The 16,380-nt window shown below is 43.0% G+C and overlaps 1 protein-coding gene across 1 annotated transcript; it reads left to right on the forward strand.

Annotated features, from left to right (window-relative positions):
• Positions 1 to 669: 669 nt before the first annotated feature.
• LOC115139474 (NUAK family SNF1-like kinase 2) lies at positions 670 to 16,272 on the forward strand. The gene is made up of 6 exons (XM_029676937.2): positions 670 to 1,062; positions 10,364 to 10,484; positions 10,904 to 11,055; positions 12,438 to 12,503; positions 12,788 to 13,040; positions 13,172 to 16,272. The coding sequence occupies exons 1-6, from the start codon at positions 820 to 822 to the stop codon at positions 14,230 to 14,232; spliced, it is 1,896 nt and encodes a 631-aa protein (XP_029532797.1). The 5' UTR covers positions 670 to 819; the 3' UTR covers positions 14,233 to 16,272.
• Positions 16,273 to 16,380: the final 108 nt, after the last annotated feature.

A 16,380-nucleotide genomic window follows, 5' to 3' on the forward strand; every position in this document is an offset into this window, starting at 1 on the left:
GGTCATCCAACTCGGAATTCCAAGTCGGAAACCTGGGCATCTTTCTACAGCTCCGACCTGAAACTCACTGACTTCATGATTTGATCTGGTTGTTTTTTCGAGTTCCCAGTTCAAAACAACTGGGAACTCGGAAAAATACGAGGTCAAATCATGACGTCGGTGATCTTCAGGTCTAGACTGAGGCCAGAGTTCTCGAGTTGGAATTCCGAGTTGGATGACCGTTCAAATAGATTTTTCCCAGTCTGAGCTCGTTTTTTTCTGAGTTCCCAGTTGTCTTGAATGCACTGAAGTCGGAAGTCTGATAATTCCGATTTCCCAGTACCGAGTTCCCAGGTGTTTTGAACATATTACCCGAACTCCGCCCACAATGATGCCTTGTTCAAGGCGCCAGGGAACTCGGAATTCTCTGACTTCAGTGTGTTCAAGACAAATGGGAACTCGGAAAAAAAATGTGGGGAAATGTGTTTGAACGGTCATTCAATTTGAAATTATAAGTCGAGAACTTGAGCTCTTACGTTCCGAACTGAAGATCACCGAAGTCATGACTTGACATCGGTTATTTCCAAGTTCCCCGTTGTCTGGAAAGCACCATGAAGCTCACACGCCTCCTGGTAAAAACAACAGCAAATGGGCAACGATGCCTGTTTATTGGATATTCAAATAGGAGGAGTGGTCACCTTCATCGACTTCATGAAACCAACACAGGAAACAAGTCTACCTGAGGAAGAGTATATACAACAAACTACATGTTTTCAATGTGTTATTTGTATAGTCTAGTCATTTAACTGTAGGATAAATAAAAAGTGGTTGCATTCTATAATGGATCCTAACGATTTCAACAGTGGTGGGCGATCATCAACTTTATCCGACAATGGACAACAGTCACCTGGTCATAGCCACTCGCTTGTTAGAAAATCGTTCTCCGAGGCATCCGTGAAAAGGCAAGCGGTGAAGAGACATCATCATAAACACAATCTGAAGCATCGGTATGAATTTCTTGAAACTCTTGGAAAAGGGACTTACGGAAAAGTGAAGAAAGCAATCGAGAGATCCGGTAGAATGGTACGTTTTTAATGCTTATTCTCATTTTCAAATGTGTAATGAGTAGCCTTTTTAAATATTTCATGATTTTTCATTACATTTTTCATAAAATGTTTAAGGTTTAGGCCTTTAATTCATCTGTTGGCCTACTTTGTTGGTTTAATTATGTAGACTGTTGTATTATTTGTATATTATACCTATAGCCTACATTCTGCGATAAACTACAAAACCAAAAGTATGTGGACAGCTGCTCCTCGAACATCTCATTACAAAATCACAGGCATTAAAATGGAGTTGGTCCCCCCTTTGCTGATATAATAACATTGACTATTCTGAGAAGGCTTTCCACTAGATGTTGGAACATTGCTGCTGGGACTTGCTTCCTTTCAGCTTCAAGAGTATTAGTGAGGTCTGGCACTGATGTTGGGCGAGTAGGCCTGGCTTGCATTCAGCGTTCCAATTCATCCCAAGGTGTTCGATGGGGTTGAGGTCAGGGGTCTGTGCAGGCCAGTCAAGTTCTTCCACACCGATCTCAACTAACCATTTCTGTATGGACCTCGCTTTGTGCACGGGGGCATTGTCATGCTGAAACAAGGAAAGGCCTTCCCCAAACTGTTGCCACAAAGTTGGAAGCACAGAATCTTCTAGAATGTCATTGTATGCTGTAGCATTAAGATTACCCTTTACTGGAACTAAGGGGCCTAGTCAGAACTATGAAAAACAGCCCCAGAGAATTATTCCTTCTGCACCAAACTTTACAGTTGGCACTATGCATTGGGGCAGGTAGCGTTCTCTTGGCATCCACCAAACCAAGGTATGTCCGTCGGGCTGCCAGATGGTGAAGCGTGATTCATCACTCCAGAGAACGCTTTTCCACTACTCCAGAGTCCAATGGCGGCAAGCTTCACATCACTCTAGCCGACGCTTGACATTGTTCATGGTGATCTTAGGCTTGTGTGTGGCTGCTTGGCCATGGAAACCCATTTCATGAAGCTCCAGACTAACAGTTCTTGTGCTGACGTTGCTTCAAGAGGCAATTTCGAACTTGGTAGTGAGTGTTGCAACTGAGGACAGACAATTTTTACGCAATACACTTTTCAGCACTCGGAAGTCCTGTTCTGTGAGCTTGTGTGGCCTATCACTTCGCAGTTGAGTGGTTGCTTCTTGACATTTCCACTTCACAATAACATCACTTACAGTTGACCAGAGCAGAAATTTTACAAACTGACTTGTTGGAAAGGTGGCATCCTATGACGGTGCCATGTTGAAAGTCACTGAGGTCTTCAGTAAGGCCATTTTACTGCCAATGTTTGTCTATGGAGATTGTATGGCTGTGTGCTCGATTTTATACACCTGTCAGCAACTGGTGTGGCTGAAATCGCAGAATCCACTCATTTAAAGGGATGTCCACATACTTCTGTGTATATAGTGTATCTGATGCCATGTCAGACCGAATTGTTGTGTTGAACAGAGGAGACTGAACCAAGCACACGTAATTGTGTATGTTCTGTCATGACTCACTCAAACTACAATGACACAAAACAATGACACACTGTGAGTGGTTCACCAGGAGCTTGAATAGACTTTCCTTTAAAAACAAAAACAGGTCTTTCCATTAGCACACCCATATCGCCTTTACACTGTAGAAACTCCTAAAGGTGGGTGTTGTCCTGCTGGTGTTTATAGGCCTGTGTTATTTCACCCATACCATTAGCTGTGTGCAGCCTACATTAGAAAGAGAAACGTGTTTTGATGAGACTTTATAAACCGGCAGGCTACAAAATCATCAATAGATTCATTCTGTGATCTTTTCCACACTGTGACCTACCCTTGTTTGGTTGGATCTACTTAGACTAAACATGTCCAGGCTATTGAGCACCCAACATGTCAGAACAAAGAGGCACCAAACTGGCCTGTAGCCTATTCTGCAATGCCTGCCTGGAAGTGAATAGCTCTGTGGGCAGACAGTTGGCAATTTGACACTGGTATCAGAGGTTTCTGGGAAGGCACGCCACTTTCTATTTACCCTCAGTTTTGGAATGTGTTGAGTAAAGATTTAGACAAATGTATGTTTGAGTAAGAGTTCAACGGTTAAGACAACAGGACATGCTCTGGGATGGTTCAGTACAGTCCAATATACCTCCCACATATCCAGACCATAACAATGCATGTGCACTTCTTATCTGTCCTAAAGAACATCTCCAAACAGTCTGAGCTCATTCACCTCTTGGGTACGTTGTATACAAGAATGAGTTCTAATGACCGACTACTTGGCAATAGATGCCAATGACTATGAATGACCAGTACTGACAATTGAGAGCCATACTGGAAAAACACATTGTTATTGAAGTTTCAAACAAGGCATTAAAAGTGTAGTTCTCATCTAATCAAGCACAAGACTGAAATGTGCGTAACATGTTCCTGTGTCAAGGGCAACTCACCTCCAAATACAATTTAGTGATCCATCAAAATCATCTTTAGACTTGACTGGGGCAGTTACATACATTTAATGCAGGGGATTTGAAATGCAGGAGTTGGGTGGATGACAACCACTACCTTGTAGTTTACTGACATGTGGGTTAGCAAAATGGAAGTCCATGTCCCAAAATCTCAACACTTTTCAAGTCCCACATAATCCTGTCCTCATGGTATTTATTATGTGTCAAATGTGACACCGAGGTGTAATCTGTAACCCAGATTTGTCCTTGGAAAGGACACTGGAGTTTTGGTGTCTCCTGATGGGGTGGTAGTTGGTCATCCTAAAATGGCTCTCTAATCTAGGCCTACCTCTCAGGTATGGAGGAGGGACAGCTGGGTAAATTCCCACCTGGCTAAGGTGCATTCCTGTCCTGTAGCCTAGGGGGAAAAAGAGAGGGGGATGGGAGAATGAGGTTTAAAAAACAACATTTACTTGTGATTATTCACAATTTGTTTGCTGACAAACATCAAACATTCAGTATGTAATTTGTATGTTCAAAACAAATAATATATTTGTCAGTATTAACCTCAGTGAACAGTTGCAGCAGTTTTGTAGCCAAAACTAGGCAACGTTGGGTCATAACACGATGCCTCTGGTGTAACCTTGGACTTCTGTCAGAAGGAGGGGGGGTAGAGTGGGAGAGAGGAGGGCAATAGTCTTGGCTAAAGAAAGTGAATTTATTTGTCACGGAGAGATTCATGGACTGCAACCCTGCATCCTGACCAGTAACGGTGATGTTAAACATCAATATTCAGTTTCACATTTCATTACACTATTCATCATTTACCATTAGGGAAGCAGGAAACACAATTTGTAGGAAAGAACACGAGGGGTTTTTATTTTGGGGTTTCCTTTGATGTGGTCACGTCATAGTAAAGGATTGTTCCGTAAGGAAATGTATATATTTCCATTTCGGGCAGTTCCGCAATAACAGACAGATGCTCACACCCTTCTTGACTGTGGACATGCACAAGCACAAAGATACAGTATATCACTCATTATATTTTGAGATAGAAGCAGGGAGAAAACAACAGTTGAACATTCTATGCTGACCTTCAAAACATGCATGTGCTGAGGTGTCTAAAAATAAGTTTGGTTTATTTGTCCATGAAAGTCCATGCTAAATCAGTTGGGGTTGGGCCCTTTCCAAGCAGTGTGCTGTTAAAGGTTGGGGAAACATCCTGAGAAAATTGAAGAAAGTGACGATTGGAATTCCCCTCCCAAAACTTCTGTATAGACTTGGAAGATAAGTGTCGTGTCTGCATACCTGGCTGGGCTGGCTGTATCATCACACATGGCTTGTTCCATATCTTCCAGTCTAATGGCACAGAGATGTATAACTCAATGCTGGGAGTGACCTTTTCATACAATGGAGGGCATCATTTTGAACTACAGGCTCTATTATCATTGTGTTCTGCTGCTCCTATCCCTTTGTGAAATCCTGTATGTTTCATATTACATAATCAAAGGAGCTTCATCTTCAGGCTAGCCTCCCACAGAGCGTGGGCATCAAACTCCCGAGTGGTGCAGCGGTCTAAGGCACTGCATCTCAGTGCTAGAAGCATCACTACAGACTCTGGTTCGATTCCAGGCTGTATCGCAACCGGTCGTGATTGGGAGTCCCATAGGGTGGGGCACAATTGGCCCAGTGTTGTCTGGGTTAGAGTTTGGCTGGGGTAGGCTGTCATTGTAAATAAGAATTTGTTCTTAAACTGACTTCCCTAGTTAGATAAATAAATACAATTGGTCCTCGCCACAGTGTTTTACAGAGCCAGTATTTGGTGGCTATACTCCACCTGTATTGAGGAATAGCACACTAACATGACGTTAACACTGGCTCAGTGTGACTTGAGCATTAGTTTGGACATGAATCCAGTCAACAGACACAACAACCGACGGATTCATCCTGAGGTAAGTAACATTGATAGGAGAAAACGTATCCAGACTATGACTCATAGGAAGAGGCTGTGAGTGTGAAGGTCTTGTCTGGTATTCCTCCTCCTGTCTGGGAGTGTTTCTGTGGTCTTTATTAGGGTGAATGTGAAGGGCTGAAGAAGACCACATTCTCTAACCATCGGCTGCCCGTCATAACCCCCTCTTCTCTCCTTTTGATATACTTCTACGCACTCTGAGTCGGTGTGGAATCCCATACATCTAAACTAGCCTGCATCACATGGGCTAAGACGCATGCATACTCCTTCATGTACACATGGATAGAGTGCAATCTATTATACATGCAACAATATAAAAGGCATATAGGTAAACATTAGCACCAATCACAGATAGCATCTCAACACGCATGTTTCACACAGGCAACCATATACACACAGATATGCTGACATTTAGTCACACCCTGATGCATGTGTGCACATTTAAACTCTGTCACTTCTATTCAAATGATCTAATTCTGTGGGCCTCACTGACGTCATACGAGACAATGCATTTCATCACAGCAGCCAGTACACTGTCCCTCCTTCGACTGCCCTGTCACAAGTAGCACTATGGTGTTTTCAGTTAACACTTTCAGCCCAGTAATCCTCAGGCTATGGAAGGGTAAAGCTAAACTACGTTTCTGATTGCTCCTTTCATTTGAATAAATTGTTTCAATCTACATGTTGCCTAACCTCACATGTTGCCTAACACACTTGGCTAGGTTTAAAAATAAATTACTCACTTTGTTTTAGTTTGGTATTTTCTTTGTAAACTCGGCAAAGAAAGAAACGTCCCTTTTTCAGGACCCTTTCTTTCAAAGATAATTAGTCAAAATCCAAATAACTTCACTGATCATCATTGTAAAGGGTTTAAACACTGTTTCCCATGCTTGTTCAATGAACCATAAACAATTAATAAACATGCACCTGTAGAACGGTCGTTAAGACACTTATAGACAGCTTATAGACGGTAGGCAATTAAGGTCACAGTTATGAAAAGTTAGGACATTAAAGAGGCCTTTCTACTGACTCTGAAAAACACCAAAAGAAAGATGCCCAGGGTCCCTGCTCATCTGTGTGAACGTGCCTTAGGCATGCTGCAAGGTGGCATGAGGACTGCAGATGTGGCCAGGGCAATAAATTGCCATGTCCGTACTGTGAGACGCCTAAGACAGCGCTACAGGACGGACAGCTGATTGTCCTCGCAGTGGCAGACCACGTGAAACAACACCTGCACAGGATCGGTACATCCGAACATCACACCTGCAGGACAGGTACAGGATGGCAACAACTACTGCCCGACCTACACCAGGAACGCACAATCCCTCCATCAGTGCTCAGACTGTCAGCAATAGGCTGAGAGAGGCTGGACTGAGGGCCTGTTGTAAAGGTAGGTCCTCACCAGACATCACCGGCAACAATGTCTCCTATGGGACCAGACAGGCCTGGCAAGAAGTGCTCTTCACTGACAAGTTGTGGTTATGTTTCACCAGGGGTGATGGTCGGATTCATGTTTATCGTCGAAAGAATGAGCGTTACACCGAGGCGTGTACTCTGGAGCGGGATCGATTTTGGGGGTGGAGGGTCCCATGGTCCAGGGCGGTGTGTCACAGTATCATCGGCCTGAGCTTGTTGTCATTGGAGGCATTCTTAACACTGTGCGTTACAGGGAAGACGACATCCTCTTTTCTCTGCATATGTCAATGATGTCGCTCTTGCTGCGGGTGACTATCTGATCCACCTCTACGCAGACGACACCATTCTGTATTCTGGCCCTTCTTTGGACACTGTGTTAACAATCCTCCAAACAAGCCTCCATGCCATACAACACTCCAACTGCTCTTAAATGCTAGTAAAACTAAATGCATGCTCTTCAACCGATCGCTACCCGCCCGCCTAGCATCACTACTCTCGACGGTTCTGACTTAGAATATAACTATAAATACCTAGGTGTCTGGCTAGACTGTAAACTCTCCTTCCAGACTCACATTAAGCATCTCCAATTCAGAATTAAATCTAGAATCGGCTTCCCATTTCGCAAGAAAGCCTCCTTCAGTCATGCTGCCAAACATACTCTCGTAAAACTGACTATCCTACCAATCCTTGACTTTGGCAATATCATTTACAATATAACCCCTAACATCTCTACTCAGACTGCATCCAATTTGCTATCACAGTGCCATCCGTTTTGTCACCAAAGCCCCATATACTACCCACCATTGTGACCTGTATGCTCTCGTTGGCTGGTCCTCGCTACATATTCGTCGCCAAACCCAGTGCCTCCAGGTCATCTATAAGTCTTTGCTAGGTAACGCTCTGCCTTATCTCAGCTCACTGGTCACCATAGCAACACCCACCCGTCGCACGCGCTCCAGCAGGTATATTTCACTGGTCATCCCCAAAGCCAACACTTCATTTGGTCGCCTTTCCTTCCAGTTCTCTGCTGCCAATGACTGGAAAGAATTGCAAAAATCACTAAAGCTGGAGACTTCTATCTCCCTCACTAACTTCAAGCATCGGCTGTCAGAGCAGTTTACCGATCGCTGCACCTGTAAATAGCCCATCCAACCAACTACCTACCTCATCCCCATATTTGCTTTTGTTTTTCTGCTCTTTTGCCACCAGCATTTTAACTTGCACATCCTCATCTGCACATACAGTTGAATTCAGAAGTTTACATACACCTTAGCCAAATACATTTAAACTCCGTTTTTCACAATTCCCTGACATTTAATCCTAGTAAAAATGTTTGAGCACCAATTTATTTTAAGAAGGTGAAACGTCAGAATAATAGAGTTGATTTATTTCATCACATTCCCAGTGGGTCAGAAGTTTACATGCACTCAATTAGTATTTGGCAGCATAAATTGTTTAACTTGAATCAAATGTTTCTGACAGAGCTGGTGTAACGGAGTCAGGTTTCTAGGCCTCCTTGCTTGCACATGCTTTTTCAGGTTTGCCCACAAATTGTCTATAGGATTGAGGTCAGGGCTTTGTGATGGCCACTCCAATAGCTTGACTTTATTGTCCTTTAGCCATTTTGCCACAACTTTGGAAGTATGCTTGGGGTCTTGTCCATTTGGAAGACCCATTTGCGACCAAGCTTGAACTTCCTGACTGATGTCTTGAGATGTTGCTTCAATATATCCACATACTTTTCATGCCTCATGATGCCATCTATTTTGTGAAGTGCACCTCCTGCAGCAAAGCACCCCCACAGCATGATGTTGCCACCCCCGTGCTTCATGGTTGGGATGGTGTTCTTCAGCTTGCAAGCATTCCCATTTTTCTTCCAAATATAACGATGGTCATTATGGCCAAACAGTACTATTTTTGTTATTTTCTCCAAAAAGTATTAACTTTGTCCCCATGTGCAGCTGCAACCCGTAGTCTGGCTTTTTATGGTGGTTTTGGAGCAGTGGCTTCTTCCTTGCTGAGCGGCCTTTCAGGTTATGTCGATATAGAACTAATTCTACTGGGAAGTTAGGCCTTGAAATACATCCACGGGTACACCTCCAATAGGCTAATTGACATAATTTGAGTCAATCAGAAGCTTCTAACGCCAGGACATAATTTTCTGGAATTTTCCAAGCTGTTTAAAGGCACAGTCAACTTAGTGTATGTGAACTTTTGACCTACTGGAATTGTGATAGTGAAATAATCTGTCTGCAAACAATTGTTGGAAAAATTACTTGTGTCATGCACAAAGTAGATGTCCTGACCGGCTTGCCAAAACTATAGTTTGTTTTCAAGACATTTTTTGAGTGGTTGAAAAACGAGTTGTATTGACTCCAATCTAAGTGTATATAAACTTCTGACTTCGACTTTAACATCTACTTGATTAACTGTTTTATATTGTGCTGTTTTGTTTCTGTGACATTCCCTTGGCAGGACTTGCTACAATATTTAGTATATTGATCGTCTTTGAGAATAAACTGATTCATGTTTAACCTGTCAGTGATGGTGGATGCTTTATATCAGGCGTGTCAAACTCATTCAATGGAGGGTCTAGTGCAGGGATCCTCAACTAGATTTAGACGTGGGATGATTTTGTTATTTATAACTTTTTTTGGGAGTGGATGGTCGAGGTAATAAGTCCCTGTTCTGATGCATGACACAACCCTAAGACATGGTATATTGACCAAATACCACAAACCCCTGAGGTGCCTTATTACTATTATAAGTGTGTTACCAGTGTAATTAGAGCAATAAAAATAATTGTTTTGTCATAGCCATGGTATATCAGACCGTATACCACGGATATCAGACAATCAGCATTCAGGGCTCTAACCACCCAGTTTTTTAATTTTTTATTTCAAGTCATTTGTAGATTGCAAATTGACTGCAAGAAGGCCAAACACGTTTGACTAAAACAATCATTTCAAATCTCGCTTACATTTGTATATGATCATGTGTCTGTTATTTGTGGGAATACTTGGGAACAGATTTCTGAAAAACCCCAAATGTACAGCCTTTTATGTCCAGCAATAATAAAATTTTGCTCAGAAAACTTGGGGGGGGAACTCGTCTCGTGGGCCGCCAGTTGAAAACCCTGGCCTGGTGTCTGCTGGTTTAATTTTTTTCAACTAAGACCAAGACAACCAGGGGAGGGGGAGTTCCTTACTAATCAATGACCTTAATTCTTATTGTTCTTAATTCCATTATTTTACTTTTTATATTTGAGTGTATTGTTTGATATTACTGCACTGTTGGAGATAGGAGCAAAAGCATTTTGCTACACCTGCAATAACATGTGTATGCGACCAATAAAATGTGGGAGGAGCGAAACCCTGCAGACACTCCGCCCTCTGGAATGAGTTTGACGTGTGCAATTTAAAGTAAACACAGTTTGATCTAATGCATACCTTTCACAAAGCCTTATTTTATTGTTCTTCTCTTTACGTTTACCCAGGTTGCCATTAAGTCCATCAGAAAGGAGAAGATCCAGGATGAGCAGGACCTAGTGCACATTCGCAGAGAGATTGAGATCATGTCCTCACTCAATCACCCCTACATCATCACCATATATGAAGGTACATACGTCTGTGTCTCAAATCCCAATGAGACATTTTTTATTTAATTAGCCCTTTTATTTAGACAGGGAAGTCCCATTGAGACCCAGGTTGTGGTCAGCCCTGTGGATTTTATAATAGTCACGCATAGATACAGTAGGAAAACTTCTCGGGAATAAAACAATAAGATGTGATCAAATTGCATATGTGATGAAACGTGACACCTGAATAAGATGTTTCACACTGAACTCTGTGGAGCAGAGTCTGGTCACGGAAGACTTTATTTGACATTGAGCCGTTCTTGGTTACATAACCCGCTGCAGTGCCATCTGAGCTTCACAATTCCCCATCACCACTGACGTGTTTTCCCTGTAACAACCCATCCCGCCTACGTTGCCGTGTACCTTTGTTTGACTGTTTTCCTGTGTGTGGCCTCGCAGTGTTCGAGAACAAGGACAAGATTGTGATTGTGATGGAGTATGCTAGCCGAGGTGACCTATACGACTACATCTCTGAAAAGCAGAGGATCTCAGAACGCGAGGCCAGACACTTCTTCAGACAAATCGTGTCAGCTGTACACTACTGCCACAGGGTAAGGCATTGCATCTCTATTAGTCTGTCTTGACAGAGTATGAGATTTGGTTCTGAGATTAGCCTACATCTCTGTACACTTGTTTCGTATTTACCAATAGATTGGTCTCATATATAATTACAGCCATCTTGTTTTTCTTAAATCAGCTGAAACAAAGAACAGACCACTGTTAAATCTCCATCAGTGCCCACAACATGCTGTACCTCATGGGCATATTTGTGACTGGGCACACAGGGACAGTAAGTAGGCAGGGAACCCCACTAGCCTGCCCACTCATCAGTCTCCTCCCTAGAGTGCTGGCAAAGCCACCCTGGCAGTTACATAATGGGCATCATTCACCGTCGGCCAGCTCTGTAGGGTGAAATGAACCGTTAGGTTTATGGCGAGCCAGCGTCAGGGCCAAAGGCCATTCGTCTCAACACAATCACACACATACACACCCTCTCTCTGTCTCTCTCTCTAATGAGGATGCGAGGGAACAGACAGGCTCTGTGAATGCACACACAAATTTACTCGTTGCTCCCCCAAGGCCCAAAGTATTGTTGCAAACAATCACTGTCTCTAGAGTACTTGGTGTAATAGTATACTGTTTTTCTGTACATTACAGTAAGAACCACTTAGGCCTGTTCTCTGTGAGGTAGGAAGAGTTTAGTACCATATAAAACCGACCTGAGTTGACAAAGTGAAGGAAATGGACCGGTAAAGGCTCTCTCTCTGCTATCCAGCTGTCTATTCTGTTTGTCTTTTGTCAGACATGTCAATATTTGAGGTACTTTATTGCTGTTTGAACTGTATGAAATTGCTCTTAGGCTGGTTGTTTCGTGTAGAATATTGTTGGTCCAATAGAATGTGGTCCCTCATTAAGTCAACTATTTTGTATTATCAATTTGAACAGTACATTTAGAAACAAATGTATATCAAATCAATAAGTAGTATGTTCTGAACCCTTTTACAGTTACTAAAAGCATTATTCTTATTTCACTGGCTCTTGTATGTTTTCTTTACCTCAATGCAACATCAAATTAAAATGGAAATTCCGCATAGTTAAAATTTTAGCCCATTTTTGAGTGATTGTAACAGGAGTTGCAAGGCAAATAGTTTGACCTGCATTTCTTGAAGTTGAACTAAATTTAAGCTCTTGCTCCACGCCTGTCAGAGGCATGCCCCCCTGTAGAGTGGAGGACAATGGAGCATAGCTGACATTCCAGAACAATCTTCTGTTGGAACAACCTCTGTTCTGACCCAAATGTTGAGGGCTTCACTCTTTTTTTTTTTTCTTTTTTTTTTTAACACATTGCGGGCAAATAGCAAAGACTCATATCTGCCATCTTAAGTGTCAACATGAAGACCTTAATAGTTTGTATCTTCTTCCCATCACACAGAATGGGATAGTACATCGGGACTTGAAGCTGGAGAACATTTTACTAGATGGAAAGGGCAATATTAAGGTATGGACAAAGGGCTACTGTGTCTCAGCACCTGTGATAATCTACAATCTTTATCATGTGCGCACCTGAGGCATTCACGCATAGGTCACTCTCATACCTGCACAGTTCACACTGCAATGTTGCTTGGAGAATTTACACATGAACAACTCTCACATATTGGTGGAAAACGATTCCCGCCATCCACTCCAATTCGGTTCTCTCTACTTTCACTTGTTTGTAGTTCCTAGTGTTCATTGAATAGTGATTGTATCTAATGGCAAACTTCTATTTGATTGTTGTTCCAGATTGCTGACTTTGGACTGTCCAACCTGTACCGTGGTGATGAGTACCTGCAGACGTTTTGTGGCAGCCCTCTGTATGCTTCTCCAGAGATCGTTAACGGGCGGCCGTACAAAGGGCCCGAGGTGGACACCTGGTCGCTGGGCGTTCTGCTCTACACCCTGGTCCATGGTGCCATGCCCTTCGATGGGCAAAACTACAAGAACCTGGTCCAGCAGATTAGCACTGGAAACTACCGCAAACCCACCAACCCTTCAGGTGAGAGTATTGCCTCTCCTAACTGGAATGTAGTTCTGCCATGTAGTGGTGTGTGTGTTTTAGTTATATCTTATTGTAGCAGAGCTGTATCAGTTGTAAATACTGCTGTATGTTCTTCCTCCCTGTCTCAGATGCCTGTGGGCTGATTCGTTGGATGCTAATGGTAAATCCTGAGCGCAGAGCTACCATAGAGGAGATCGCTGGACACTGGTGGCTCAACTGGGGTTACCAGAAACCCCTACTGGCCGAGGGTGAGAATGCGACATTGCTACAACCAAGTGAGAAGACCACTGCATCCACACAGCAGCCTGGAGGCCTTGCCAGCATTGCCAGTTGGCTGCGTCGAAACTCCCGGCCCTTACTGGAGAACAGCTCCAAGGTGCGCTGTCTGTTGCGGTCCCACGGGAGCGGTGGAGGGGATGTGGTGCGTCAGCGGTCCCTACGGAGGTCACGCAAGGAGAACAACGTGTCCCAGACCATGAATGATGGGGCCACCGCTCGGCCCTCCAAGGGCATACTGAAGAGACGAGGTAGCCTGAAACAGAAGGCCCTCAGCGAGGCTACAACCTCAGTGATGGAGGAACCAGTAAGGGACTATGAACTCTCCACCCCGGCCCAGCCCCTGCCTGTTGCATCACTGCCCCGCAAAGGCATATTGAAGAAACCAGCCGAGCGAGAGTCTGGCTACTACTCTTCCTCCCCAGACAGCAGTGACTCTGCCCAGACACCCCAGGCCCAGCTCTGCCCCTCAGCACCGCCCCACCGAAAGGGAATCCTGAAGCGCCACGGTAAGTTCTCTTCAGGCCTACTGCAGGAGTTTGGGTCTCTGGACCAGCTGGCGGTCTCCCTGCCAAGGGGGAGCACGAGAGCACGACCCAGCGGGGCAATCAGCGAGGACAGCATCCTCTCCTCTGAGTCCTTTGACCAGCTGGATCTGCCTGACCGCGTGGGGCCAGCGGCACCCAGCGAACGCCCAGCCAAGGGCACCATGAGGGGCTGCGTGTCTGCTGACAACCTCCTGGACATCCGAGAAGAGGGGCTTGGGCAAGACCTGCTGAGGCAGAGAGGACCCTGGGACATGGCCTGTTACCAGTCTGGGGTGGCTGACAGCGCTTTCTCCATCACAGACTGTGAGAACGTGACAGAAGCCTACAAGCATGCCATGGTGATTGGAGGAGCTGCAGTCAGCTGAGGACCAGCAAGTGTCCCAGGACAGTATAATACAGCATTCTCAAAGGACTGAGGCAGTTGTTTAAAGTTGGCTGATAGCTGAACACATTTGTGGTAATGTGTGACTTGATAGCCAAAGTGGTATAGGAGAAGTGCGAAGCTACAGTAGCCACTCGTGATGTGACCTTGTCTTGATGCAGTACTATAAGAACTTTACCAAAAACAGATTCTAGCAAAGGGAGAAAGAATCTAGGCTCATATCAGACTTATTGCTAGTTTAGACAAACATTGTAAAATAAATGCCTTTCAATTAGTTAACTAGATCAGAGGTTTGAGTTATTCCCATTTTTTTGTTTCTTTGCCAGGGAGATCCAGACTTCAATACAATATTTTTTTTCAGGGACTAAATGTTTAGTCAGAAAAACAGAGGGTACAGTGTTTTTCATAAATATTGGTAGCTGTTAATTGTGACATTTTGTCTGGACCAAGTTCCAATTGACTTTGGAGGGTTTTCAATGTTGACTTTTGGATTTTGATTTCAAAATGTAGCATTTTTGTTCAGGGTTTGAGGGAATTGACAGTTTAATACCAAAGCTAAAATGTGAAAACATGTAGAGCACTATTTTTTTTCTTCTGTCCAATCACCATGTTAATAAGACATTCATCTGGGCCTACAGAGTCTACTACTGACTGTTATGGTTAAACTTTTAGAACTGGAATTGATTTACACCTGGAAAGACTCACAATAATAAGTAAAGGTAATAATGACATCCATTAAAAGGGCAATCTGCAGTTGGTACATCCATTATTAAACATTTAAATGAATGATGAATATAACTTGTAGATGCCTCATCAGCTTAGTTCAACTGTCGTACCCCATCAGAACCCAAAATATGAGCTTGTTATACTCCTTTTGTTTTAATAAATGTAAACTGAAACTAATCTTGAAATCATGGATGGTCAGTCCCTTTATACATAGCTCTGTACATTGAGTGGTTACATTTCTCCAGCCCCACCCCTCAGCTGTTTACCAGGTTACCGCTTTATTGTTCAAACAGCAGATTGCCCCTTTAAGCCCTGAGGCACACTAGCACGAACTTGTCGAACCTGCTACTATTCTATTCAGCCTAAGTTTACTCTGTGTACAGTGCATTACAGATGAAAACCTTTTTATTTTGGCGGGTTAAGTATTGTAGCAGTATTCCAGTTCTCTGGAATTAAACCATGATCTTTAGCATGTGGTAACTAGTTAATGTGTAACTTCCCAAGAGAGTGAACTGAAGAACTAGTTCAGACCGATACGTGACATTTTTATGAGTTAATTCATTTACAAGGACGGGTCTAAAGGTGTGTTTCGGTTTCCCAGTAACAGCATGTGGCCAAAGAATGGGATTTGGGACTTTGATGTGCCCTCTGGGCATTTCATGATTATGACTAGGATCGATTCAATTTATTCTGTTTTAACACCTAAAAATGATGAATACTATGAAAAATTGTGCCTAGGAGCTGCTCAGACTATTGAAATCTGATAATTATATGATATGTTTCAGGGTTCACTTGAATGTGGAACAAACTGCACACACAGCTTTGCACAATGGGCTACAACATCAAGTTGCTGTTCAATGACTGGAATGTGGTGATTTCTTATTGTTGGTTATTAATAGGTTGATTTTATATTTAACACTGTAGGGATAAAGGGAAATTGAACTCTTATTTTTAGTAGTATACAAGAGCGATCAACAAAGGAGGTTAAAACACAAAGATATTCACACTTTGATGCTCAAACAGATTCAGGTGATTATTTTTTTTCCCCTCAGCATTATACAGGAAATACAAAATGTTTATACAGTTCCATTAAGTGACCTATCAATTGTTAGCCAACTCATGTCAACACAACCATAAAAATATGTTGCCATGTTAATAAATACAGGTAAATCTAAGCAATTTATGTTTTTCATGAGTTTGACATGATCCATGTTTGCCAAAGTGTCTGGCTTATCTGTCAGCTTGTGCTCTGATCTGACTTGGCCCAGTGAATCATAAACATTTGTTTTGAAATTAACTGTACCCATATGAATTATTCTTTTGTCTTTGAACTCGTTTGGGACATTTATGGTAGTTGTGGCTTTACTATTGATTTAGTAGGCTGATTATGGTAAAATGCTGATAC

The sequence above is a fragment of the Oncorhynchus nerka genome, linkage group LG2 (genome assembly GCF_034236695.1).
Source record: "Oncorhynchus nerka isolate Pitt River linkage group LG2, Oner_Uvic_2.0, whole genome shotgun sequence".
NCBI lineage: Eukaryota > Metazoa > Chordata > Actinopteri > Salmoniformes > Salmonidae > Oncorhynchus > Oncorhynchus nerka.